Raw genomic sequence first — 27,543 nt, forward strand, 5'->3', positions numbered from 1 at the left:
GCCCTGCTGTGGGAAGTCGTAGAGCGTGACCCGCGTCAGGTGGAACCCGGTGGATCACCTAGCTGGCCCGGAAGTATCCGGTGAGCTGCGACTCGGACTGCCTGCTGTGGCACCCATTCGGCGGCGCGGGACCACGCCCCAGTTCTTAGGGCTTGTGCCTGAGCTGAGAGGAAACCCGCGCGGCATCGCACGCGCCGACGTCCCGAAGGTTCACAGCCGAGCGCGCTGTTCTCAGTCCGTCAGGTCCCTTCCAGTCAGGACTCATTCATTCGTGTCTCTCCTTCCCCGGCTCTTCTTCCTCGCCGGTTTACTTGTAGTCGGGTCCTACCCTGCCTGTTCCCTCCTGTCAGCTCCCTTCCAGACAGTCCATTTCCTGTCAAGCCTGTCGCTATCAGGGTCCCAGGATGTTAGTGTCCTAGGTCACCATGTCCCTCGAGGTCAGGTTCTATCCAGTCAGATGCCTCACATGGATGCTTTCTCTCCACGTCCTCACCCTGTCAGGTTCTCCAAGACAAGAATGAATCCGGTAGCCAGGTAGTGGTGATGCACACCTTTAATTCCAGCGTATGCAAGACGGGAGGCAGAGGCAGGCAGATCTCTGAGTTCCAGACCAGCACGAGTTCCATGGCAGCCAGAGCAACACAGAGAATCCCTGTTTCGAAAAAACAAACAAACAAACAAACAAACAAAAAAACCAAACAAATAAAATTGCAGAGACAGACAGGCCTTTTTAGTATTTTGTTTGTTTTTTTGAGACAGACTCTTTCTATGTAGTGCAGGTTATCTTTGAACTTGTGATTCTCCTGCCTCTGCCTTCTGTGTTTTGGATTATAAGCCAGCACCACTCCAAATATCAGAGGAAATGGAGAAAAATGATCTCTCTCTCCTTTTCTCCTTCTCTCCTTACTTACTTTTCCCTCTCTCTTTTTCTCTCCTCTTCCTTCCTTCTCATCTTCTCAGAACTGTCTGACTCTTTCTTTCCTTTCAAATCCTTCCTTCCTCCCTCCCTTTCCTCTTGAGACAGGGTCTCAGGTAGCCCAGGGTGGCTTCAAAATTCACGGTGTAGTTGAGGTTAGCCTTGAACTCTTGACTCTTCTACCTCCACTTCCCAAATGCTGAGATCGCAGGGATATGTCACCATATCTAACTGGGAGAGAGGGTTTTAAGGAGGAAGGGAACCTGTCAGGTTCTCAAGGATAGGGACAGGATATGTATGTATATCATATAGGATTTTGGAGAAAATATATCAGGATAGAGTATTATGATATGTAATATATACTGAGTAAAACATATATATTCATATGCCTACATATTACTTTCCCTCACCCCATGTTCCACTTGTTTTCCCTTACTCCTACTATAACACCTCCTGTTTTCACTGTTCTTTTCATCATATCCAGGATTTTACCTTTTCCAGAATGACACTCAGAATAATTAAAATACATGTTAAAATACTGAGTAGGAATGGGAAGATGGCTCACTGGATAAGAGCTTACTACAAAAGGATGCAGATATGATGAATTTGGATCCTAGCATCCACATAAAAGTGGGGCATGGCTGGAGTTTGTGGGTCGGAGATAAGAGATCGCTGGTGCTTGCTAGCCTTCAGCCTGCCTGGCTTCAGTTTCAGTGAGAGAATCTGTTTCAAAGAAATAAGGCAAAGAGAAATAGAGCTGGCTCCTTCCTCTGGCCTTTGTGTACATTTATATACACACATGTGCACCCAGACTATACATACTACACGCAACAACAACAACAACAACAACAACAACAACAACAACAACAACAACAATGTATTGTCTGTCTGTACAGATATGCAGGTGCCACTTCGGATGTGTGGAAGTCAGAGAACAAGTTTTGGGGGCTGATTCTCTCCTTCCATCATGTGATTTCTGCTGATCAGTTCCAGGTTGCCAGTCTTGGTAGCAAGAGCCTTATTCACTGAGCCATCTTATTGACCCCCATACATTTTTTCCTACATTTTTATGTTTAAAATTTTTTATTCTTTTTAAAAGCAGTGGTAAATACTACTACCATAGAAGGTTACTAACACTTTCATCTCTCTCCACACTGGGATTTTTTCCAATGTGGTGACTAGGAGACCAACTTTCTAATAGATAAGTCAAGAGTATTTGGAAGAAAGGAGACTGTTTTCTTACACTGAGAAAGGAATCCTAGTTTTATAAAACATTGTTACAAAACTTGTGGTCTGTAGTGAGAAGTCGCAAAGATACTCTATATAGAAATAACATCACGGAGAAAACTTCCTTAGCATTAATCTGTAGAATAAAACAGAAAGTCATTCCCAAGTTCTCTGGAAGCTCCTTTTACCTAGAATAACAAGCTATAAATGACACTCGTGTCTATAATTTAAATGCTGTAAAGGTAGTATTAGGTATCAACTAGAATTCATATTTATCAAAAAAGTTAGCTGTAACAATATTATCCTCAAATCATAAACTGATTTTTGTTTAGGACTTCATTTAATTCAGTCTACATACTTAGTAGCAAATACGTGTGACACCCTGAAGTACCTAGCCCTGAAGTACCTAGCCCTGAAGTACCTAGCCCTGAAGTGCCTAGCCCTGAAGTGCCTAGCCCTGAAGTGCCTAGCCCTGAAGTGCCTAGCCCTGAAGTGCCTAGCCCTTTGTGGTTACAACAGAGGAAGAGACAAGCTAGGCTCTGATCTTCTGAGGCAGCCTTATACCGAGGAGACAGAAGCAGAGGATGTATAGCAGGAGGGGCCTCATCTTGGACTAATATAGAAGAGCCTATCCTGGGAAGATTGGAAGGTGCTGTGACTGAGGAAAAAGGAAAGAGGGAGCTGCTTCTGCCAAACCCCACATCTTCTCTGGTCTAGGGGAGTAAGGGCACTAGAGGGTGGTTGGAAGAGAGGTCGAGACAACAACTCATGTGAAGGAGACAAACAGATGGAGAGGTTCAAGAACAGAAACTGAATATTGGGCATATTGGGCTAGAGAGAGGGCTCAGTGGTTAAGATCACTTGCTGCTCCTGCAGATGACCTGGGTTCGATTCTCAGGGTGGTTCACAACCATCTATAACTCTAGGTCCAGGAGATCTGATATCTTCTGGTCTCCTTTGGCACCAGGCACACAAGTGTCACACAGACTTAGGTGTAGCAAAACACCCATGAACATTTTTTTTTAAAAAGTCGGCCATAGCGTCACATACCTGAATTCCAGCATTCTAGAGGCTGAGGTTGCTGGGGTTGGGTAGATAGGAGCAGTGAGATGGCTAAGTGGATTAAGATGCTTGCTGTGAAGCCTGATGACTGAGCTCAATCCCTCAGATCCACATGGTAGACGGAGAGAACTAACTCCCACCAGTTGTCCTATGACTTTCACATGCATGTCGACCCCCTAGTAAGAAAATAAATATAATTAAAAAAAAATTCAAAGTCAGCCTGGGATATATCCAGAATTCGATGTATGTGTATTGGAGGGCGAGGGTTGATATCTCCAAGACTGGCCTTGAACTCCTCGTTCCCTCGCTTCTACTTCCCAAATATTGATATCAAAGGTACACACCATAATGATCCTACCAAGGGATAGAAATGTTCCCAACAATGAAGTGAAGGGGAATAGAGGACACCTAGCTTTCAGCCTGGAGGACAGTCACGACACTGAAAAGTGCAAGCAGTCCAGAAGGGCATTAACGTACTCGTGTGAGTGCATGTGCACACAATTATATTTGGACTCACCAGCATGATAAGTGCAGCAAAGCTCTAACTTACCCCTACCACTCCGGTCACAGTTCACTCATTTATTCCAAGTGACTAAATTTCTCAGAATTTGATCGAGCCTCAAAATTAGAAAATCCTGAGCTTAAGAGCTGACCGACATTCTCAGATGACCTCTTAGCTAGACACCACTTCTGAACTAGAAGCTTGCAGTGTTTCATTTTCATCAGGGTTAACAGAATCCTCTTCTTTCACACCAGAGTAGAAGGACCAAGCAATTCAACATTCTCTGAAGGAAAGAAAGAGGGACACAAGGGGTTTGGCCAGGTTATACCATTAAAGAACAGGAAGGTTCCAGAGAAACCGGCCAGGGCTAATGTAACTCAGATCAGACTGTGGTCACCCTGCTAGAGCCGGAGCCAGGCTCAGCTGCTCAGGGCAGCAATTTGGGAGACGTAGATAGAAGCGCAGTCAGAGACGGTTGCAGTGTTCTGTCTCTTGTGGAGGCGTGGCCTCCTATCAGTCACCCGTGGCATTACCTTAACCTTAAACCAGCAGAGTTCCAGCACCATAACTTCTTCCCTCCACCTTCACTAAGGTTGCCTAGCTCAGTGGTCTGAGGGTGTCTAGTAAGGTGTCACTTCTGGCCCTATCCTTTCTTCCCCGTGAGGAGCCTGAGTGGGTTCAGGGAGAAGTTCTGGTGACTGTAGCTCTAGATCTTTTTTTTTTTTTTCTTTCTTTTCTTTTTTTCAGAGCTGGGGACCGAACCCAGGGCCTTGAGCTTGCTAGGCAAGCGCTCTACCACTGAGCTAAACCCCAACCCCTCTAGATCTTAATTTGATTCTTAACCCAAATCGCTTATTACACAACGCACACATTAATGAATAAGAAAACAAGTTATGGTGGTATCTTGTTTGATGGCTGTGACATGGCTTGGGGACATGGCACTAGAGTTGGAGAAAAGGAGGCAGTATAGCCAAGTGTGGAGACACATACCTTTAATCTCAGAGGCAGAGGATCAGGAGTTCAGGACCAAAAGCATATCTAGCTGTTTTTTTTTTTTTTTTTTTTTTTTTTTTTTTTTTTGTTTTGTTTTTTTGTTTTTTTTTTTTGGAGCTGGGGACCAGAACTCCAGGGCCTTGTGCTTTAGGCAAGCGCTCTACCACTGAGCTAAATCCCAACCCCATATCTAGCGTTTTCAAGGCCAATGTGACTTAGCTGAGTCCCTGTCTCAAAAAGCCTGAAGGAGATTATAAAGTAGTAAGTAGAAGCTGATGATGAATTATATAATATTTTACCTTCAATGTTTAACTCTTTATTCTGTATTAAATTTGTATTTCTCAAAACAGGTGGTAAAGCAAGTGATAACTTTTTTGGTGGACAAACACTGATGTCATGAATATACTTTAGATAATAATATTGGGAGTTGAAAGATCCCCCAAGTCATCAAACTCAGGAGATGCCATTTAGTTTGTATATGGGTATTTTTACACATAGTTCACCCACTAAATAGTTTGTCTTCGCCAACCTAAAGTGTCTGGCATTTTATGGAATAATTTTTAAAAGATTGATATATTTTTATGTATGTGTAGGTTTTGCCACACTTCTTGTGTGTGCCCAGTGCCTGTAGAGTCACAAAAGGGTATCAGATTTATAGATGGCTATGAACTGCTGCATTGTACTTGTTAGAAACTGAACTCAGGTCCTTTGCAAGAGCTGCAAGTGTCCTGACTACTGAGCTATTTCTCAACCCCCAGAGCGCTCTGTGTGTGTGTGTGTGTGTGTGTGTGTGTGTGTGTGTGTGTGTGTGTGTGTAAGATGTGTGTATGGGAGTGGGTGCATATGTGAAGTTCAAAAGCAATTTTTGAGGATCAGTTTTCTCCTTCTACCTTTTTTGAGGTAGGATTTCTCTTGTTTCTGCCTAGCTAAGTACTCTAGGGAAGTCTGGAACTTCTAGGTGGTTCTCCTATCTCAGGTTCCCATCTTACCCAGGACTGTTGGGGCTGCGGATGTGACCCACCACTTGTGACTTTCTTACATGGATTCCAGAGATCTAACTTAGGCTAAAAGGCTTATGAGTGTTTTCTCCAATGAACCTTCTCAGCGCTTGGACCTATTTTCTACAGGTTAAATCTGAATTAGTCATGTTTCACTGTTACAAAATTTTTCAAGAGATAATATCTAGTGCTTCCTTGGTTAATTTTAAGTTTTAGATTTAAATTTTTTGCTATTGGTTTTCAATATTTAATTTATACATACAAATTATATTTTCTAAAACAGATTTAAAGCATGGCTAAGTTCTTCGCACTGAAGAACTTCACTGCACTTTCAGATCTTCATCCAAATATGGCTAATCTGGTAGGTTTTCACAACTATTTTACTAATATTTAAGTATTTGCTTATGAAGCTTTATGTGGCAACATTACATTATATCTCCATTACTGATTTGCTGGGCACATTGTCAGTGTTACAGCTTGGGTGGAAAGGTATCCTTGCAGTTAGGAACCAAGGAATATCACAAAGTCACATCTCATCTCACAACAAACTTCATACAAAGTATTTATTGTGTGGGGAAAACCCAAAAGGGGGGCCGCCTCTGTTCAGGAGAGTAGCAGAGAACTGGGCAGGACACAAGGTTTGTATAGGGTTTCTGGGGAGTGGAGGCAGAATTTTCCAGGGTGGTCTATACTGGAGAGACTATTAATTGACCTTGAGTGTCAATTGACCTTGAGTGGGACAATCTCAAGGATTGGTGAGGGTTTCTTTTGGGGGGGGCAGTGCCTGGACACTTTCCTGCCTTGAGGTGGGTGGTGCTGGGTTTGGCCATTAGAGCTCCTCAGGAGTGGGGCCTGGCCCCTCACTTGCCTCAAGGCGTCAGGTTTGGCCACTAGAGTGGTCTAGGGATGGAACTTGGTAGCCAGAGGTCTCCAGGGTAGGGCTTAGAACTGGAGTCTCTGCCACTCAAGTTGTTGTGAATTGTCTTTTCAGTTACAAAGTTTTAAAATTCTTTATTTATTTTTATGTGTATGGATGTTTTGTCTGCCTGTATGTGTGTGCAACATGTGAGTGCCTGGTATCTGCAGAGATCAGAAGAGAGCATTGGATATTCTGGGACTGGAGTTACAGATGGTTGTAAAACACCATGTGGGCAAGGGGATCCTCTAGAAATACAGCCAGTGCTCTACCCAATGAGTCACCTCGCCAGCCCCAATTAGAAAGTTTTATTCAAGCTTTCTGCTAATATGTTTCTCAAAATATTCAGTAAGATGTGCACACATATGGAATTTAAATGTGTATGAATGTGATAAGATGACCAACAGCTCAGCTGGAATGTGATCATCTTAAAGTTTGGATGTATTTGACTGATTCTTGTTTTATGTGTTTGGGGACTTTTTGCCTGAATCTGTTCTGTGCACCGCATGTGTGCAGTGCCTACGGGAGCCAGAAGAGGGGATCAGATCCTCTGGAACTGGAGTTACAGACAGTGGTTAGCTGCCATGTGGGTGCTGCATCGGTGTCTTCTGCAAGAGCAGCAATGCTCTGCATGGCTGAGCATCTCTCCAGCCCCCGACTGTGTTAAATGTCACAAACTATTGCAAGGTTGAAAACAGTTGCTAGGAATCTTCATTAAAGAGTTTCCTCGGTTTCCTCTCAGAAAGATGCTTTTGTTTCTTGTTTGTTTTTCTTATAGCATTTCTTTCTTTCTTTTCTTTTTTTTTTTTTGGTTCTTTTTTTTTTTCGGAGCTGGGGACCGAACCCAGGGCCTTGCGCTTCCTAGGCAAGAGCTCTACCACTGAGCTAAATCCCCAACCCCTTCTTACAGCATTTCTTAAAGCATCTTTTTAATATTTACTTTTTTCCTTGGCGTTCACTGAAGAGAGCACTAGAACTTTTGAGATGCTAGTATCTCCAAGATTTAAAGTCTAGAACTTTAAGGTCTAAACCTGTTGCAGTCTCCGCTGTTGCCAACACATTTGTATTAGGAAGCTAAGCCGCCTTATGTTAGAAAGCCCTATGGAAAGGAAAGCTTTGAAGACTGTGGCAAGTTAACTTTCATTAGCCATGTGGTTTGGATGAGTTCTGTAAGGACTGACAGCTCCCTCTAGTGACGGGAAATAAAGTACAAACATATTAAGTGAACGATCATATTTGTAATGGTAGTTAACTGTCTCATTACTTTGTACTATTCCTTAGAGAACTGAATATTTATGAAGATTGTTAGCTGTTTGTCTGGAATAAATGCATTTATATATTTCCTAGTCAAAAATGTTTTTTAAAGCTAGTAAAATATAACAAGTCCATGAAATTAAATTTACCATCTACATCTGTGTTTAATATTGGTCTTCTGTTACCCTTTTGTTTTTCAGAAAATAATCGGAATAGTTATTGGGAAAACAGATGTCAAAGGCTTTCCAGACAGAAAAAGCTGAGTTCTATTTAACTCTTTCTTAATTTTTTTTTATTAAGTATGGTTTATTACTGCAAATAAATACATTTAACTGACTAAAATTTCTAGTATGTTTAATACCCTTAAGAGCAATGGCCAGGCCTTCTACATGTATGGTCATACTCAATTCAAGAGTGTATATATGAAGACATAGTATTTTCAATGATTTAATATGATATTCTCCAACTCTGTTTTAAAGGTTTTAACAAATAATTGAATTTATCAATTCATTAATTTTGTAGTTTCCTAAGATCAGATACAATAGTGTCTAAGAGTATGAGAGTATGAACTCGGAACTAAATTTACTGGCCTTGGTCACTAAGTGATCTAAAATTTCTCTCTCTCTTGTTTGAGACAGGGTTTCTCTGTGTGGCCTTGGCTGTCCTGGGACTTGCTTTGTAGACCAGGCTGGCCTCACTTTCAGAGATCTGCTTGCCTCTGCCTTGAGTGCTGGGATTAAAGTTGTGCACCAACACTGCCTGGTTCTAAGATCTTTCTTACATGCACCTATGAAGAGGGAATCCAGCTGATACAAGAGTTAGATAATCCCTCGCCCCCTCTTTGGGACGGTCTTTCTATGTATCTATGAGTGTCCAGGCTAGTCTCAAATTCAGAGATCTGCCTTCCTCTGCCTTCCAAGTACTAGATTAAAGGTGTGTGCCACTATGCACAGCCAATCCAGATACTACTAATGAGACCGGGTACGATGGGCCTGTGAGTCAGCTTCACATTGGGGAGAAGATGGCAGAAGGGACAGAACTGAGAGGGCAATGGCCACATGGGTAACAGCGACAAGAACAACAAAAAGCAATTGGTCTTGGTAGCAAATATAACCCAGCTTGGAATGCAGCAGCAGAATTAGGTTTTATTTTATTTTTACATTTTTATTTATTTTATGTATATGAGTGCTTGTCTGCGTGTGCCTGGTCCCTACAGAGACCAGAAGATGGTGTCAGATTCTTTGGGACTGGAGTTACAGAAGGTTGTGAGTCAGTATGTGGGTGCTGGGAACTGAACCCAGCGTGTTGGATCCCTGTGAGCTGCTTGACGTGGGTGTTGAGGACTGAGCTCTCACCTGTTGAGCTATCTCTGCAATCCCTCGTGTATTACTGTTCAGATTAACAAAAGCAACAGGAAAATCCCATTCTGGAAAAGAGTGTACTTGCTGACCTCTAGTGGTGCTTTAGTCACATACAAGTTACTTAGAAACAGCTATTTAGGTATGGATTATGACTTTGGTGAAAGCATTTCTTTTTTTTTTTTTTTTTTTTTGGAGCTGGGGACCGAACCCAGGGCCTTTTGCTTGCCCGGCAAGCGCTCCACCCCTGAGCTAAATCCCCCACCCCCGGTGAAAGCATTTCTTAACTTTGTTGGATCTCACCTATGAAATAATCAATACCCAATCAGGTTTCTGTGTGTATAATAATTGAAAACAGGAAGTCTAACAGTTGGACAGACCTGAACGGCGCTTTCTTTTGAATACATAGCTGTGGAGAGAAAAGGGCATAGTGAGATCTATAGTGAGATCTATAGTGAGATTATAGTGAGACCTATAGTGAGATCTATAGTGAGATCTATAGTGAGACTATAGTGAGATCTATAGTGAGACCTATAGTGAGACTATAGTGAGATCTATAGTGAGATTATAGTGAGATCTATAGTGAGACTATAGTGAGATCTATAGTGAGACTATAGTGAGATCTATAGTGAGATCTATAGTGAGACCTATAGTGAAATCTAGCTTCTGTGGCTGTTCATTACATTGTACTTGGAAATACATGGAAGCACAGTGCAGTGTACAATGTACATTAGGGAATAATTTAGTTGCTAGTAATCAAGAGGATCATCAAAGTCCAAGACTGGGCTGGAGAGATGGCTCAGTGGTTAAGAGCACTGGCTGCTGGGTTGGGGATTTAGCTCAGTGGTAGAGCGCTTGCCTAGCAAGTGGAAGGCCCTGGGTTCGGCCCCCAGCTCCGAAAAAAAAAAAAAAAAAAAAAGCGCACTGGCTGCTCTTCCAGAGGTCCTGAGTTAAATTCCCAGCAACCACATGGTGGCTCACAACCATCTGTAATGGGATCCTACGCCCTCTTCTGGTGTATCTGAAGACAGCTACAGTGTACTCACATATAATAAAAAAAATCTTTAAAAAAAGTAAAAAAAAAAAAAAAGTCCAAGACTAACCTGCTCTACTCTGTTTCAAAAACAAAGCAAAAATAAAAAAAGCAAAGCTAAAATAAAGCAGGGAAAATTTTTACCATGTGTTTAAGTATTTTATCATCATCATAATAATAACTGATTATTTGGCAAGTAATGATTTATTCAACATCATATCCATTGGCATTTAAAAGTGTGGGTTTTCCTCAGATATCGGATCAGAAAGATACACCTTTAGTTTCACCATTCGTGACTCACCAAATCACTTTGTGAATGTGTCCTCCTGGGGCAGTGAAGACTACATCCGCTCGCTGTCTGACAACTTTAAGGTTGGTGAGTGTGGTAAGTAGGCATGATGATTTTGTTTGTTTGATTTTCTTCAATCCCAGCATTTGGGAGACAGAGGTAGGTGGATCCCTATGAGCTTGAGGCCAGTCTAGTCCACATACTGAGTTTCAAGTCAGCCAGAGAAGTGAGACTCTGTCTCAAACAACAACAACAACAACAGCAACAACAACAACAACAACAACAACAACAACAGCAGCAGCAGCAGCAGCCAGTGGAGAGGCAGGGGAGGAGAGACAGTGATAGAGATAGAGACAGACAGACAGACAGACAGACAGACAGACAGAGACAGAGACAGAATGAGACTTGCTAGGTCACTAACTCCCTTTGAACAAGTGGTAGTTCTCTTGCCTCAGCCTCCCAAGTGCTGAGATCACAGGAGGCCTGTCCTTCCATGCCCAGTGGCACTTAGAAAATGTTCCTTCACAGTCTTACCCCTGTGATAAGCTGTGGCTGAGTACAGTCATAACAGAGTAGAACACCGTTATGCTGATGCTTATCAGAAAAAGCCAGCGTTGTCAGAATGGTCAAGGCATGCCGCTTCCACAGGCTCCTGGGGCAGAGCGACTCCTACGAGATGCTTTGCCATCTTCTGTTTATTTCCTGTTCCAACTTGCCTAAGCCCATCATCATCGTTATAATCCTGTATCTTTCTGTAGACGTATATTAGGGTTAATAGTTATTTACACTGTGGGTTTAAGAGCAAGGTCTTGTTGGTTCTCACCCATTTTTGAATGTTAAGGAAAGAGTAGTAGTATAAAGTATACAGCTTCACCACCAGATGACAACTCCAGCTTACACAAGAAATAAGAGAGCATGTGCTGCAGTTCTCCTTTATGACAGGAAAAAGGAGGGAGGAAGGAAACAGGCAGTCAAACCATTCTTCTCCAATCCTGCAGTACCGCACACATTGCACATGTCAGATGACAGCACTCAACAGTATGTACTTAAGAGCTGTACCATGTATGTGCCAGGGATATGAATTGAATAATGTTGTCAATGTCAACTATGGAGACAGAAAACTGAAAAGTTGATTGGCCTAGTACAATTATAAATATTCCTTGAACGAATGCTAGAGCATTCAGTGTGTAGAGAGAAATTTAAGTATTAAAATGTTATGGGTTGATGACTGTGAGGATAAATAAAGGATTGTTTGTGAAGTTAGATGTGGAGTAAAGGTCAGGTAAACATTTGTTTTATTGAAGGTCATGTTGTAACCAAATCAAATGTTGGATGAAAGAAAATCAATAAAGTAATATTAGAATAGGTCACATGTTGGGACTTACAATGCATTGCCCTGGAAATGCTGTGTGGGGCCAATTGATGACTGCATTCCAGGGTCCCTTTTCTCACAGGGCCATGAAAAGATGCCTGGAGGATGGCACTGACAGAGTGAAGGTCATTGTCGTGCATGCTTAACTCTGTTTAATCCTCTGGTGATTTTGTGATGCTACCATACTTTGCCCTCTGTTTTAGTGATAATTGAAAATCCCCTGATCCAAAGAAAGGAGACAGAAAGAGAAGAAAGGTTTAGCCCCGCAACTCCTAGGTAAATATCTGTCCACTCAGAGAACAAAAATCTTTGTGCTAGAATGATAATATTAATAATTTTATATCACATTGCAGAAAACTTTCAGAAGTTACTCTATTTCAAATTTGAAAAATCTTGAATTCTTTCTTAGAATATTTATCTTTGGATTGGAGAGATGGCTCAGTGGTTAAGAGCACTGACTGCTCTTCCAGAGGTCCTGAGTTCAAATCCCAGCAACCACATGGTGGCTCACAGCCATCTGTAATGGGATTTGATGCCCTTAAGCCTTAAAAAGAAAAAAAAAAGAATATTTATCTTTAAGATAAATTACATAATCTATAATTTTATAACCACAAAAAAAAAACTAATTTTCTCTTGGTATCTATGTAGGATTAAATCAAAAAGTCTCCCTAGACTACCAAAATCCATGGGTCCTCAAATCTCTTGTACACAGCTTAAAAACAACTTCCTCTATATCTGAAAACATTGCTACTTACACCTCCCAATGTCCTGTAAGTGCAATGTGAGTAGTTTTACTGTCTTTTATTTGTATTGGTTACAGTGTTGTTGTTGTTGTAAATATTTGATCTGTGATTGATTGGGTTTGTGGATGCAGAATCTTCAGATATGGAGTCTGGAAGCTTAGATTTGTAAAAACAAGACTCTAGTTAGAATAAAACTAAGCCGTTAGAGGGGCTGGAGAGACGGCTCAGCAGTTAAAGCACTGACTGCCCTGGCAGAAGACCTGCGTCCAGTTCTAGCATTCATATTGCACCGCTAGCTCCAGGGAAGCTGATGCCCTCTTCTGGCCTCTGTGGACATCGCAGATACAAATGGCTTATACTTCCATAGATGAAAACACATACCAACAAAAATAAATCTTTAAAAAAATCTCTAAACAAAGATAAACACAGGGAACACATATAAGATTGTATCCAGCGCTCAATCCACTCACGTGCCCGTGGTCTTAGGCCGGGTCCCCTGGAGGGAGAGCTTGAGGGGAAAATTCTTTGCAGTGGCCTATTGAGGGAGGGCTCTTAGGAAAACCCTGCAAGGATGGGGTTGGGGCTGAGCTGCTTCTGGAGCTCAGGAGAAAGCTCTGGAGTGTGCTCCCCTTGGAGCATGACCTTATGGGGAGAGTCAGAGGTTTTGTACCCTACATTATTGATAGCCTATAGTCCATCCTTCATCAATGCTCCCAAATAAAGCTGGGGTAGGGAGTGGGAGGAAGCCTCACTTCCAAGGAGATTCTGTCCAGGGCCACTTCTGTGCCAGCTGACTCCATGCTGGCCTATGAATGGCTCTAACTGAGGATGGCAGGCTCTTCTGACCTCTGTTTGTACTTTATCTCCTGCAGCCACTGAGGATTTTCCTTTTCATCAACACCTAGTCTCACTCTGCACTGACCCGTTCTGCTTCCTAGCCCCTCTGCATAGAACATTCTCCTGTCTGCTTGAATCTTTGATCCTTCAGGTTGAATGTTAACTCATGGACCCTCTCACCACTCAGCAGGACTTTCTTCCTACTCTAAGCGTTGTAATCCTGATCACATTCTGAGATGATTTGATTGTTTTTATAATTCCTGCTCACATATATGAGCTTATGAGATTAAGTGTATTTTGTATAATGTTCTCCCATGCTTAGATTAGAGTCAGGTAAATAATTGATTTTTAGTAAATATGTTTGGGAGGTGGAGGGACATGTTTGGCAGACCCAACAAATGTGAAACCTCTTAGCATTTTCCAGAATATCTTGAATAATTAACTTTTAGGTTGAGCAACAGGAAACTGCTGACATTTAACAAATATTCACCTAAAATAGCAATTTCATAGCCTAATAGCCTGGTGCAGCTGGAACCCAGAACGGTGAAGGGAGAAGCAGAGGCATGTCTCAGTGATGCTCACTTCCCAGGGAGGAGGAGGAACAGGAAGTCTTTTAGCTGGAAAATAGTGTCCTGCTCTGTGGCTTAGGAAGACCAGGTGGCCTGTGCTGTGAAGGATGAGTCCCAGAGGGATGAGTCAGGGACCAGGGCAAGGGTGATGCTGTGAATAACTAAGGCAAAGGAGGAAGGAGGGGCTGGCCTAGAGCTCTGGGAGGGAGGCTTATGAGAGCATTGGGTGTAGGTAAAGGGGAGCTCCTCACTGTTACACCCTAAGATTCTGAATCTGCTTCACATGTTAGCAATACAGAAGTAAGCAAAATAGAGTTCTTGACTTCAGGCACTTAGGTAAAGCAATCAGGCTCATCAAAGAAATAACAGTGGTTAGAGAGTGGTGCTAATAACATCTTCATGTGGGGCTAGAGAGACGGCTCAGTGGTTAAGGGAACTGTTGCTCTTTCAGAAGACCTGAGTTCAGTTCCCAGATCCTGCATTGGAGCTCACAGCCATGTACTTCTAGTTCCAGAGGGCCTCATACTCTTTTCTGAATTCTACTAGAAGAAGGCACACATGTGGCACACAGATAGGCAGGCAAAAAAGTATACACAAAATCAAATAAATAAATCTTTTAAAGAAAGAAACAATGGAATCTCAGTCTTTGAAAATCTTTTAGAGAATTTTTATACCCTGTTTAAGAAAAGGAAACTACAGCTTGTTTCAGGCAGGAAACCACAACTAGTATGGTTAGAACTCACAGAAAAAATTCTCAATACATGTTTCCAATGAAAAGAACATTATTTCAATGAAGAACTACTTAAAGACAGATATAAAAATGCATTATTGAGAAAAATATGTTATAGCGTTATTTGATGTTTTAAGAGTAAAAATATAGAGGCTGGAAGGATGGCTCAGCTCTCCCTGAGGCCCCAGGTTCAATTTCCAGCGCAGAGGGTGGCTCAGCCCCAAGGGATCTCTTGCTTCTTTGGATTCTACAGGCACTGCATTCATACAGCACACAGGATAGACATGGAGATGAAGGCAAACCTTCATACACGTAGAATGAATATTGTATGCAATTTTAATATTAAAAATAGAACTTTCAGACAGACAGAACTTAGGTGTGTGTATGTGTGTGGTGTGTGTGTGTGTGTGTAAGAAAGAGATATGGGGAGATAAAATTAGAAGGGGGACGGGTTGGAGATTTAGCTCAGTGGTAGAGCGCTGGCCTAGCAAGCACAAGACCCTGGGTTCCCCAGCTCTGAAAAAAAGAAAAGAAAAAAAAAAAAAGTAGAAGGGGGACTATTGGGAAAGGGAAAAGCCTAAAGGGTGCAAAGGGGGATTTGGGAACAAAATCCAGTAACAGAAAAGACAAAGCAAAAGTGTTGCATATTCCTCTCATGTATAATCAAGAAAGCAAGCAAGAAAGAGGAGAAAGGGAGGAGGAGGAAGTGAGGGAGGGAAAGTGAGTGTGTGTACCTGTGTGGAACATGAAAGCAGAGGCAGGACTGTATGAGAGGGGAGGGGACCAGTTTGGGAGAGGAAGAGGGGCGGGTCACTCGGGTGAATACGAGCGAGACACAGTGATGTGAAAGTGTCATAATGAAACTCATTATTTTGAAAGAGAAATAAAAATTTAAATCAAAAATATAACTTTCTTAGTGCAGTCTAAATTCCAAGAAAAGTGATTGAATATGATTTTTGTTTGTTTGTTTTGGATGGTGTTTATATGCATGCTGGTTTTTTAAATCAAGGTACCTTTATTTTGGTAATAGAAATGTCTCTGAAATACATTTAATACAAAAGAGTTGCTAAAAAAATTACAGTACAGATATGCTCTGAATATTCTGAGCCTCGTTATGTTGTAAGCATTGCTATTTCTCTATGCATGTGGAAGGCTATGATTTACTCATTTTTTATTGGATTTTTTAATTTACATTTCTTTTTTTCCTCCATCTTTATTAAATTGGGTATTACTTATTTACATTTCAATTGTTATTTTTTCCCGGTTTCCAGGCCAACATCCCCTAGCCCCTCCCCTTTTATGTGGATGTTCCCTCCCCATCCTCCCCCATTACCACCTTCCCCCCAACAATCACGTTCACTGGGGGTTCAGTCTTGCAGGACCAAGGGCTTCCCCTTCCACTGGTGCTCTTACTAGGCTATTCATTGCTACCTATGCATTTGGAGCCCAGGGTCCAGTCCATGTGTAGTCTTTGGGTAGTGGCTTAGTCCCTGGAAGCTCTGGTTGCTTGGCATTGTTGTTCATATGTGGTATCAAGCCCCTTCAAGCTCTTTCAGTCTTTTCTCTGAATCCTTCAGTGGGGGTCCCATTCTCAGTTCAGTGGTTTGCTGCTGGTATTCGCCTATGTATTTGCCATATTCTGGCTGTGTCACTCAGGAGAGATCTACATCCGGTTCCTGTCGGCCTGCACTTCTTTGCTTCATCCATCTTATCTAGTTTGGTGACTGTATATGTATGGGCCACATGTGGGGCAGGCTCTGAATGGGCGTTCCTTTAGCTTCTGTTCTAAACTTTGCCTCCCTATTCCCTCCCGAGGGTATTCTTGTTCCCCTTTTAAAGAAGGAATGAAGCATTCCCATTTTGGTCATCCTTGAATTCATGTGTTCTGTGCATTTAGGGTAATTTGAGCATTTGGGCTAATATCCACTTATCAATGAGTGCATACCATGTGTGTTTTCCTGTGATTGGGTTACCTCACTCAGGATGATTTGTTTGTTTTTTAAAATGGTCTGATACTGTAACTCAGAGAAGCCTGACATTCCTTACCAATACATTGGTGGCCTTGAGTATGTGTCAGTCCTGCATATGTTTACCAGATGCTGGGATGGTCAGTGGGGCCGACACTCGCTGTGTAATTGAATGTGAACCAGAGTATTTTTACTAACAACGTGCTGACTTTGTGTTTTCCTCACCCAGCAACTATAAACTATTGCTCAGTGAGAATCACTCAATGGTAAAAGTTTGTTCCCCTTATGAAGTGGACACCAAGTTACTTTCTTTGATACACTTGCCTGTTAAGGAGTCTCGGGATTATTACTCATTGGCTGACATTGTCGCAAATGGACACAGTCTAGATGGGAGGATTATTAATGTGCTTGCAGCTGTGAGATCGGTAAGTCAGGAATCAGTAAGTTAAAACCATAGCAAAGCTCCCTACAATTTGGCATGGCACTCTCTGTCACCTGAGTCGTGTTAGAATGCTTAGAACACCAGCTGGGGCATTTTTCCTCTATGTCTTGGTAGTAAGTTGAATTAAGAAAATAGCATTTCTCATTAAAAGGAAATTAGCATTTTATCTGTGGTCACTAACAAAATAAAATCATTCCTGATTGCTGACTGCAGCAGGCACCATTGTACTTAAACACGATCCATTGTCTAGATAAACCTGGGCTAGACAAGGACAGGAGCAGGAAGGATAAACTTGTGGCAGGAACAGCTGTGCTGTTCTTTAAACAGGCCAAGGGGTAGCCTGTGTATGTGTTCTCAGAGCGGCTCAGAGGGCGGGGGGAGGGTGAGAGAAGACTGGACTGTGGTGGGAGCTGCTGTGACAAGCTGTGAGAAGCAGAGGACAGCACCGTGGAAGTCAGGAGAGTATCACAACCTCTGCTCCATCAGTAACTGACAGGCTCTGAGTTTAGCAGTTTAACAGACAAAGGCACTGAGAAAAAATAAATTTAAAGGTATACTATTCAAAGGTATACCTTAAAGGGCTGGAAATGTGGATCCATGCATCTCCACTCCCCACCCCCAAAAATAAACCTTCACAAACTATAGCAGAAAATTGTTTAGGAGAGAGGATCTGGTTCTCTGCATGAATCACAGGTGAAATCACTTTCTAGGCCATTTCAGCCAACTGTTAGTTGTTTCCCCCAAGTCCTTTAATGATCTATCATCTCTGTGTTAAACACTGTGAAAAAGCCTCTGAGTCCACCTCTCCTTCTCTGAAACTTTTCCTGCAGAACTGACATCAAGTCATGGTGCTTTTCCTGTGCATTCCTTCACGTGGCTCTCACTATCTTAACCCATGAAGGAGACAATGGAAGCATCAGTATTTTGGAGTCTGAGGCCTAAGAAACTGGAGTGTATCTATTCGCTCTTCAAAATGTCTGTAATTTACAAGTTCAGTTGAGGCAGAAAATACATTCAGGTGTCAGACATTTATCAGTCATTCTTTCCTTGTTTATATTTGGAATTTCATGTTCAAAAAGAAACTCCTTGATTATGCCTAAGTACCTTCCCATCTGTAGGGGAGGAATGACAGTTCTCTTCAATTCCCTAGGTTGGAGAGCCAAAGTACTTTACAACTTCAGACCGAAGAAAAGGCCAGAGGTGTGAGGTTAAACTCTTTGATGAAACAGAGCCTTCTTTCACAATGACATGGTAATCTTCCATATCTGTTTAACTGTGATGTTCTGCTCTTACTACAGAGACAGAACACTTTGTTTTATCAAAAAATATCATATCAGGTATAATAATAAGAGATAGGCAATACTTGAGAAAATGAACTCTCTTCAAGGTTGAGATTTTTCTGCATGCAACCTTGGATGGCATAGAGTCAGAGTACTTCATTGTGACAAGTTTTATTATTCTGCTTCATAACAGATACTGTTTCATTGGGGTCTACTGATGAGGTACAAGTCAAAGTTTTTGAAATTTAATGGTGCTCTGGAGAGAGGACTGTACTCCTAAGTCCTGAAGATTATGTCTCCTGATGCCTCCAAGCGCCATCTACCAATCTACCTCTGAGCCGTGTATCCATTTGAGACATCAACTGTGATGGCTCTATGCTTTGGCTTTCAAGATTTTAGGCCTTGAATTATTCAGTTCTAAGTGACCACGTGCTGGGCAGATAAAGGACTCATAGATCAGATACTAGAGATTAGTACACGCTGAAAGACAGCTCTCACATAGGTGTAAGTATGATGTCTTGGGCCTTTGAGGATGGCTCGGCCAGTAAAGACACCTTCCATGCAAACCTGGCAACCCAGAACCATAGGTAGAAGAAGAAAACTGACTAACTGACTTCACAAAGTGTCTTCTAACCTTCATGCATGTGTTGTGGCCTGAGAGAGAGAGAGAGAGAGAGAGAGAGAGAGAGAGAGAGAGAGAGAGAGTCTACACATGCATACAGAGTATTAATAAATTAAAAAATTAAAATGTAAAGTCTTAACTGCTTTGGTTACCTGGAAATTGCAGTTTTGTTTTTCTGTTTTGGGGTTTCTTTGAAGAGAGGTGTAAATGTGTCACTGCCAGATTTTTCTAATGTGTCCACTTTGTTTCACTTCTTTTTAAACAAATGCAGTTGGGATAACGAATCCATTCTACTTGCACAGAGCTGGATGGCACGAGAAACAGGTCTCATCATTTATGACTGTGTTACAAATATTTGTCATTTTCATTCCTCATATATTAACTTTAAAAATGGCTTTCTCTCAAACAGTAATATTTGCTTCCGATGTGAGAATAAATTTTAACAAATTTCAGAACTGCATGGCAGCAACTGTAATCTCAAAAACCATTATCACAGTGAATCCAGGTAAAATGCTTTCTGTTTCTAATTCTTTTGGAAGTGATCAGAAATGTAGGCCAATGTTTGTACAATGCTTTATAGACTCAAACAGTGGATTAAATTTTTTTAAAGCCTTTTACTTGATGGTGGCTGAGGAGTGAAGAGGTAAGTTAGAAGATTCATACCCAGTGATTTCCTCCAACCAGCCTGCATTGGGACCAGTCCTGCAACAAGTGAGGCTTTGGGCAATTTCATATCTAAACCAGAACACAGTATTCACCCTTTTGTGCTGAAAACACTTAAAAGCTACAGGTTTAGTGCCCTTTAGGAATACAGCCCAGAGGCTCAGCAGCTAGGAGAGTGGTTTGGTCCCCAGCACACACATCAGGCAGCTGACAAACACCTGCAACCCCCAGGGGATGTGACACCCTCTTCTGACCTCTGGAGGCACCTACACCAATATGCGTATACCTTTGCACAGACACACACACACACACACACACACACACACACACACACACACATATAATTAGATGTTAGTGTTATTTTGTTTTTATTATATCCTGACCACAGTTTCTCCTCCATTGTCTCCTCCCACTTGCTTCTCCAAACTTCCCCTCTGCCCCTGCATCCACTTCCCCTCTGTTTCTCCTAGGGAAAGGGCAGGCATCCTATGGATATCAACCAAATATGACATGTCAGGTTGCAGTAGGACTAGGCCCCCCATACACACCTTTTCTGAGACAAAGTCTTATTGTGTAGCACTCACTGGCCTGAGACAAAGATCCACCTGCCGTGCCTCCCAAATGCTACGATCAAAGGTGTACAGAACGACGTAAGTGTAGGACACTATTCTATTACATGGTATCATCAGTTATACACCCCATGTTGTGCAACAGAGTTTTTGAATTTATTTTGTCAAGGACATAATTTAGTAGAATATTTCTAAAGCTGTTTAAACTTGGTTGCTTGTTTTAAACCAGGTAGATTTTAATTTCCTGGACAATACCTACCTACCTTGTAGAAACGAGGAACCTAAATGGCATAACATTTATCACAAATGGCAGTTACCTTTTTCCTGATGCTTTTCCTGCCTTGACAGTGTTCATTAGAGTGGGGGATTCTGTCCTTCTTGCTGACTGTCTGTCACGTTGGTTGGTTTGACTGCTGCAACCCTTTAGCAATTGTCTAGCAGCTCTATTAGGACACCAAAAACATTCATCCATTTGCCATGTAGATAACTTCAGTCTTTTCTAGAACGAGGCAGGAGACAGTGGAAGGCCAATGGATGTAAGAGATGATGCCGGATATGGGAATACAGGATGAAAAGCACAGCCTCTGTTCTTGAGGAATCCATCCCCAATTCGAGAAAGCTCATTGATAGGACACATGTAGTGGGAGTGGGAGGAGAAAACCTCTTCTACCTGCCTGAGGAAGGTAGAGGAGTCCAGACACTCTCACAGCCAGTGGTGGAGTGTTCAAGTAGGATTTTACAATGTAAGATGGTTGTGTTAGAGGCTGGGGTCTTAGGATTGAAGGGCTTTAGACGCCTGTGAAGACCCTTCGAAGTGACATTCTAGACTTACAACATGCCACCTAACTTTTGAGAAAATTCATATTCTAATCTGAGGAAGAAAGCTTTAAAATAACATTTAAAAACCATTTTTAAAGCTAGCCATGGATCTGGCCCTGGTAGTTCACACCTTTAATTTGAGTACTAGGGAGGTAGATCAGGCAGACCTCTGTGCCAGCCTGGTCTACACAGTGAGTTCCAGGACAGCTAGAGCTACATAGAGAGACTCTGTCTTGAAAAATACCCAAAAAGCAAAAATCAGAACATAAAAAGCTACCACCACCACCAACAAAAATAAGCTAGCCATGGTTATCCATGTCTATAATCCCAACACTTGGGAGTCTAACAGAGGAGGATTCTTGTTATAATGTATTTATTTTTCAAGGCAGGCTTTCTCTGGGTAGCCCTGGTTGTCCTGGAAAATCTCTGTAGACCAGGCTGGCCTCAGATTTAGAGATCCACCTGCCTCTGCTTCTTGAGTGCTAGGATTAAAGGTGTATGCCACCACCACCCTAATAAATACAACTTTTAAAATAAATAAAAGGAGAAATGGATATATAATATTTACAAAATCTTGCTGGTCAAGTCTGTTAACCTGAATTCTATCTCTGGAACCTGTGAAAGTAGGAGAGGACCAACTCAAGAACATTGTCTTCTTACTTCTACACAGAAGTAGTGGCTTGTGTGCCACCCCCACCCTGTGTGCCACCCTACCCTGTGTGCCACCCCACCGTGTGTGACACCACCACTGTGTGTGCCACCCTACCCTGTGTGCCACCCCACCCTGTGTGACACCCCCACCCTGTGTGACACCCCCACCCTGTGTGCCACCCCACCGTGTGTGACACCACCACTGTGTGTGCCACCCTACCCTGTGTGACACCCCCACCATGTATGATGTCCACACACTGTAATGATAGCAATAAATTAATAAAATGATGTTTTAGGTTTATTCATTATTATTCTGTTAGTGCTTTGCCTGCATTGATGTATGTGTACCACACATGTATGTGTTGTCCTCAGAGGCCAGAAGATGGCATTGGATCACCTGGGACTGGAGATACAGTTGGTATGAGCACCACCTGGGCTCCAGGAGTCAAACCTGGGTCTCTGCAAGAGTAGCAAGCATTCCTAACCACTTAGCCATCTGTCGGGCTCCTAAAATTATTCTTTTAAATTAAGGAAATGAATAAAATAATGAAAAATGAAAAGAAACATAAAATAAGTTATAATTGTATCACCTAGAAATAATAATTTTCCTACATCTATTCTTTTTTTTTTTTTTTTTTTTTCTGGGGCTGGGGACCAAACCCAGGACCTTGCGCTTCCTAGGTAAGCGCTCTACCACTGAGCCAAATCCCCAACCCCCTACATCTATTCTTTCAGATAACTTTACATATCCATGTTTTTCAGTTTAAGAGTCTTAAATCACACAGTTTTCTAAAACTGCCCCTCACTAGTAATAGCTGGTAACATCTCTCCATGTTGATTCACATGTTAACAGTTTAATGATAATTCTGTTGAATTGCCTTCTTATGTGATGTTTTGTTTTATAATTAAGATAATTTTAGATGTTTCAAAGTAATTTAAAAGGTAATTTCTTGGCTTTTTCCTTGTTATGCATTTTCAATTTAAGATACACCAGAAGCCAATATCCTACTGAATTTTATAAGAGAAAATAAAGAGACAAGTATAGCTGATGAAATTGACAGTTATTTGAAAGAATCTGTAAACTGTAAGTACATGGGTGAGAGAAGGAGGTTAGAGAGAGAGATTGTTTTTCATGGTTGGGGCATCAAACCCAGAATATCATGCATTCTAAGCAGAAGTTGTTTCTTTGAGTTATATCCTTAGCCCTCTTTTGATTTCTTTTGTTGCATTTTTAGAGTTTTTTGTTATTGTTGTTGTTGTTGTTTTGTTTTGTTTTGTTTGAGACAGGGTTTCACTATGTAGCTTTGGCTGGCCTGAGCTATTTAGACCAGGCTGGTCTTGAACTCACAGATCTGCCTGCCCCTGCCTCCCCAGTTCTAGGACTAAAACTGTGAGACACTATACCTGGCTTTAATTTTTTATTTATTTTATATATATGGGAAGCTTTGTCTACATGTATCTTTGTACCTTGTGTACTTGTAGAAGTTGGAAGAGGGTGTTACATTCCCTAGAACTGGACTTGCAGATGGTTGTAAACCACCATGTAGGCACTGAGAACTGAACCTGGGTCTCTTGACCACTGAGCCATCTCTCCAGCCCCTATTTTTCTAATGGGGGAGCTTATATTAATATTAACCAATCTGAGAAGCAACAACTCTTTCTTCAGGCAAGCACAATGTTCACAGAATTTAAAAGACTGTATTATATACACGAGGTCCTGAGTTCAATCCATATATGCATCCCAGATGTTCTGGATGAGTCGTTTGCATGCCCTCGTCTTCCTACCTTTAAATTAGAAAAAAAAATTTTTTTAATTCTTCTGTCATACAATACATTCTGACCACAGCCTCCTTTCCTCCTCTCCTCACATCACACCCCCGTCCCCTCTCCCTCAGATCCACTTCTCCATTTCCCTTCAGAAAAGGGCTCCCAGTGATATCAACCAAACCCATAACTAGATGCAATAAGACTAGGCACAAACCCTCATATCAAGGCTGGGTGAAGCAACCCAGTGAAAGAAAAGGATCCCAAGACCAGGCAGAGTCAGATACCCTCCTGCCACTGTTAGGAGTCCCACGAAAACCCCAAGCTAAATAACCACAACATATATGCAGAGGACCCTAGCATAGACCCGTGCAGGTAGTCAGGCTTCACGATCGCCACCTCAGTCCCTATGAGCTGAGGTGATTCTGTGGGAAGTGTTCTCCTGGGTCCTCAGCCTCTCTCTGGCTCCTGTAGTCCTTCCTCCCCTCTTCCGAAGGCGTCCCTGAGCCTAGTGTTGGGTATGGCTCTCCGCATTGCTACCAGCACCTGCTTTTCTGTTGGGATGTCAGCCTTTCTTCTATCTTACAACATATATGGAATTATAACATCTGTCTTTATTTTTAGTAAACACAATAGTTAATGTCTATACAGTGGAACAGTTGAAAGGAAAAGCTTTGGAAAATGAAGGAAAAGTGGATCCTTTCTATGGCATCCTTTATGCTTACATTTCTACATTGAACATCGATGATGAAACTACCAGAGTAGTTAGAAATAGATGGTACGTAGACATTTTTAACAAATTCACCAAAAATAACTACTGTTAATAAAGTCAAACTCTATAGTAGTTAAAGCTATTCTTTGTCTGAACAGTGGTTGTATGAAAGAAAATTTTATATAAATAACCATAATTAAATGTTTCGGTGACAAAATATTTATGTTCTATGACATATAGTTTTTCTTTTTTTCTTTCTTTTTTTTTTTTCGGAGCTGGGGACCGAACCCAGGGCCTTGTGCTTGTATGACATATAGTTTTATGTCACCTCGATACAAGGTAAAATTATCTGAAAGGAGAGAACCTCAACTGAGAAAATTCTTATGTAAGATTAGGCTTCAGGCAAGCCTTTGGCGGCATTTTCTTAGGTAGTGATTAATGGGGGAGGGCCCAGCCCATTGTGGGTGGAGCCATCCGTGGGCTGGAGCAAGCCATGAGGAGCAATCCTGTAAGCAGCGCCCTCCATGGCCTCTGCATCCGTGTCTCTGGCTTCTCTGAGTTCCCGTTCTAGTTTCCTTTTTTTTTTTTTCAAGTCCCTACAGTGCATATTTAATATCAATAACAAGGTTATTGCTCAAAGCATACAAATTAACTCAAAACCAGGTGACTAGGTGAGTGTGGCAAACCCCACCACCACTAGGGAGGCTGTGGCAGGAGGATTTTGAGTTCGAGGACAGCCGGGGCTATATAGGAAGCCCTGTGTCAAAAGTGAGAACCCAAATCACACAGAACACGGAAGACTGGGGTTTTAAGGAGCAGGTAAGGTGGAGAATGAGAGTGTAAGCAAACATACATTAAGATGAACAGGTGCCAGAGCAATGCGCACGTAAAACTGCTTGTTCTGTACATGTGTTCTCACGGTGCACGGATGTTCACAGCCGAGAACTAGGGAGGCACTGCACAGTTTATGGTAAGCCATTACATTTTTATTAAAAAGTGATCAGAAACACCATAAGTGATATTCTCACCATAAAAATAATTATTTTTATTGACAATAAATCTAAGTTTCTTGAGAAACTGCATCAGCTAATGACAGGTGCCAAGTTGACAGTCTTTCAACCTTTCTAGTTTCCTTTAATGAGAGACTAAAATGTATAAGTGAAAGCCAAAAAAGACCTTTCCTCCCCAGCTTGCTCTTTGGTTGTAGTGTTTTGTCACAGCAATAGGAACTCTAAGATTCCATGGTGATAACTGACTTTTAGGCCTATGGTAGAGCTAAATGGGTCAGTTCTTGTCTTGCCGTGGGTTCAATTTCCAGCACAGAAAGAAAAAAAAAAGGAAAGGGGTTGGGGATTTAGTTCAGTGGTAGAGGGCTTGCCTAGCATGGGAAAGGCCCAGGGTGCGGTCCCCAGCTCCAGGAAAAAAAAAAAAAAAAAAAAAAAAAGAAAAAGAAAAAAAAGAAATATTTCTGCATCAAAAAAGATTACTATTGTTTGAAACATTTAATTAGGATGACAAACTTGTTTTATAGTTTGGCAGAACACAGTTTTGCTCGTCAAGTCTTACAGCAATGTGAAACATATTAAATTATTTCAATACATGGCATATCTGACCTCCATCCTTAGTTACTACCTTGATTAGAGAGTAAAACCCAAGACATTAACTAATTTTAATGAAACGATGCTTGGCAAGAAAGGAACATCTAAAATGTTATTGTGAAAGTCTCTCTGCAGATTTTTTAAAAAGATTTATTTATTTTTTTTATATATGCAAGTACACTATCACTGTCCTCAGACACACCAGAAGATGACATCAGATCCCATTACAAATGGTCGTGAGCCACCATGTGGTTGCTGGGATTAGAACTCAGGACCTTTGGAAGAGCAGTCAGTGCTCTGAACTGCTGAGCCATCTCTCCAGCCCCTCCCTACAGATTTTTATAACTGCATTTTTAAAATTGCAATTAACTTGAGAGTCATATAAAATTAAGAATATAGAGGTTGAGCCTGGAGTCATGGTGTCTTTCTGTAATCTAGCACTTGGGAAGTAGAGGCAGGAAGACCAAGAGTTCAAAGCCAGCTTGTGCTATGTGAGAACCTGTCTTAAAAACAAAAACAGTTCTTTCTGGGTGGTGTTGGCACTGTCCTTTAATCTCAGCACTCAGGAGGCTCAAACTCAGAGTTTGAGGCCAGCCTGGTCTACAGAGCAAGTTTCAGGACAACCAGGGCTACAGGGGATCCTGTGTAAAAACAAACAGACATAAACCCCCAAACAATTCTCAGTCATCACAAACAAAAGAACATAGAAATCTTTCTTGTCCTTTGTCCAGTGCACCCGAGATGTCACCTTTTGCAAGGGACAGTGCCTTTCCTTCACTCACAGCAGGTCAGCATAGTGGGCGCATCAGTCCCCAGATTTACAGAGTCATTGTGTACATATGTTCTAGGTTTTTGTCACAGAGTGGTTTGTATATCTAGTTTCATGGTAAACATAAATAGCCTGTGGTATTTATAACATCTTATGATAATATTAGAATGTGATGGGAGAATTCTGCTAGAGATCAAGTCTGTCACTGAGGGTCATTATCTGTGGATAACACTTGTCTCTTTTCAGTTCCAGCTGTGGTTATATTGTAAACGACGCCTCCAATACTTGCACAATTTGCAGCAAAGATTCTTCCAGATCTAGATCTTTTTGTCTCAGTTTTGATATGCTGGTCGATCTCACTGACCACACTGGAACCCTCCGTTCCTGCAGTCTCTCAGGCAGTGTTGCTGAGGAGACTTTGGGCTGCACGGTAAGTAGCAGAAGGGGAAAAAAGCTAGAACCATTTCTGATATTCTTGAATATTCTTCTTAAAACTACAGATTATTTTGTTGAACTTTTGATAGAAACTAATTCATTAATAATGAGATCTTAGGAAAAGCCATCTTGGTTTAAACGTACATATTTAAATTTTCCTTTTTAAATTATTTTATGTGTAGATTTTGCCTGCATGTTTATTTGTGCATCGCATACCTGCCTGGTGCCTACAGAGGCCAGAAGAAGGCATCTGACCTTCTAGGATTGGAACTAAAGACAGTTGTGAGCTGTCATATAGGTGGCGGGAATTGATCTTAGTGCTCTTTGCAAGAATAGCAAGTGATTTTAATCACTGATCAATCTCTCTTTAATTATGATCAATCAGTAAACATAATCCAATTTTAATGAACATATGATCTATTAAAATTTCAGTTAATTCTGCCTATTATGAGT

At 41.6% G+C, this 27,543-nt stretch overlaps 1 protein-coding gene across 1 annotated transcript in view; it reads left to right on the forward strand.

Moving 5' to 3' along the window:
* The window catches only part of Meiob (meiosis specific with OB-fold), a 31,716-nt gene continuing 4,173 nt past the window's right edge, over nt 1–27,543 (forward strand). Inside the window, exons 1-12 of the mRNA XM_032913987.1 lie at nt 1–80; nt 5,982–6,059; nt 8,069–8,126; nt 10,513–10,644; nt 12,124–12,196; nt 16,996–17,191; nt 18,359–18,459; nt 19,382–19,434; nt 19,520–19,615; nt 22,798–22,896; nt 24,201–24,354; nt 26,902–27,085. Coding sequence (XP_032769878.1) covers nt 5,991–6,059; nt 8,069–8,126; nt 10,513–10,644; nt 12,124–12,196; nt 16,996–17,191; nt 18,359–18,459; nt 19,382–19,434; nt 19,520–19,615; nt 22,798–22,896; nt 24,201–24,354; nt 26,902–27,085 — 1,215 coding nt within the window. The 5' untranslated portion in view covers nt 1–80; nt 5,982–5,990. The remainder of the gene's footprint in view (nt 81–5,981; nt 6,060–8,068; nt 8,127–10,512; nt 10,645–12,123; nt 12,197–16,995; nt 17,192–18,358; nt 18,460–19,381; nt 19,435–19,519; nt 19,616–22,797; nt 22,897–24,200; nt 24,355–26,901; nt 27,086–27,543) is intronic.

Source organism: Rattus rattus, chromosome 9 (assembly GCF_011064425.1).
Source record: "Rattus rattus isolate New Zealand chromosome 9, Rrattus_CSIRO_v1, whole genome shotgun sequence".
In the NCBI taxonomy this organism is placed as follows: domain Eukaryota; kingdom Metazoa; phylum Chordata; class Mammalia; order Rodentia; family Muridae; genus Rattus; species Rattus rattus.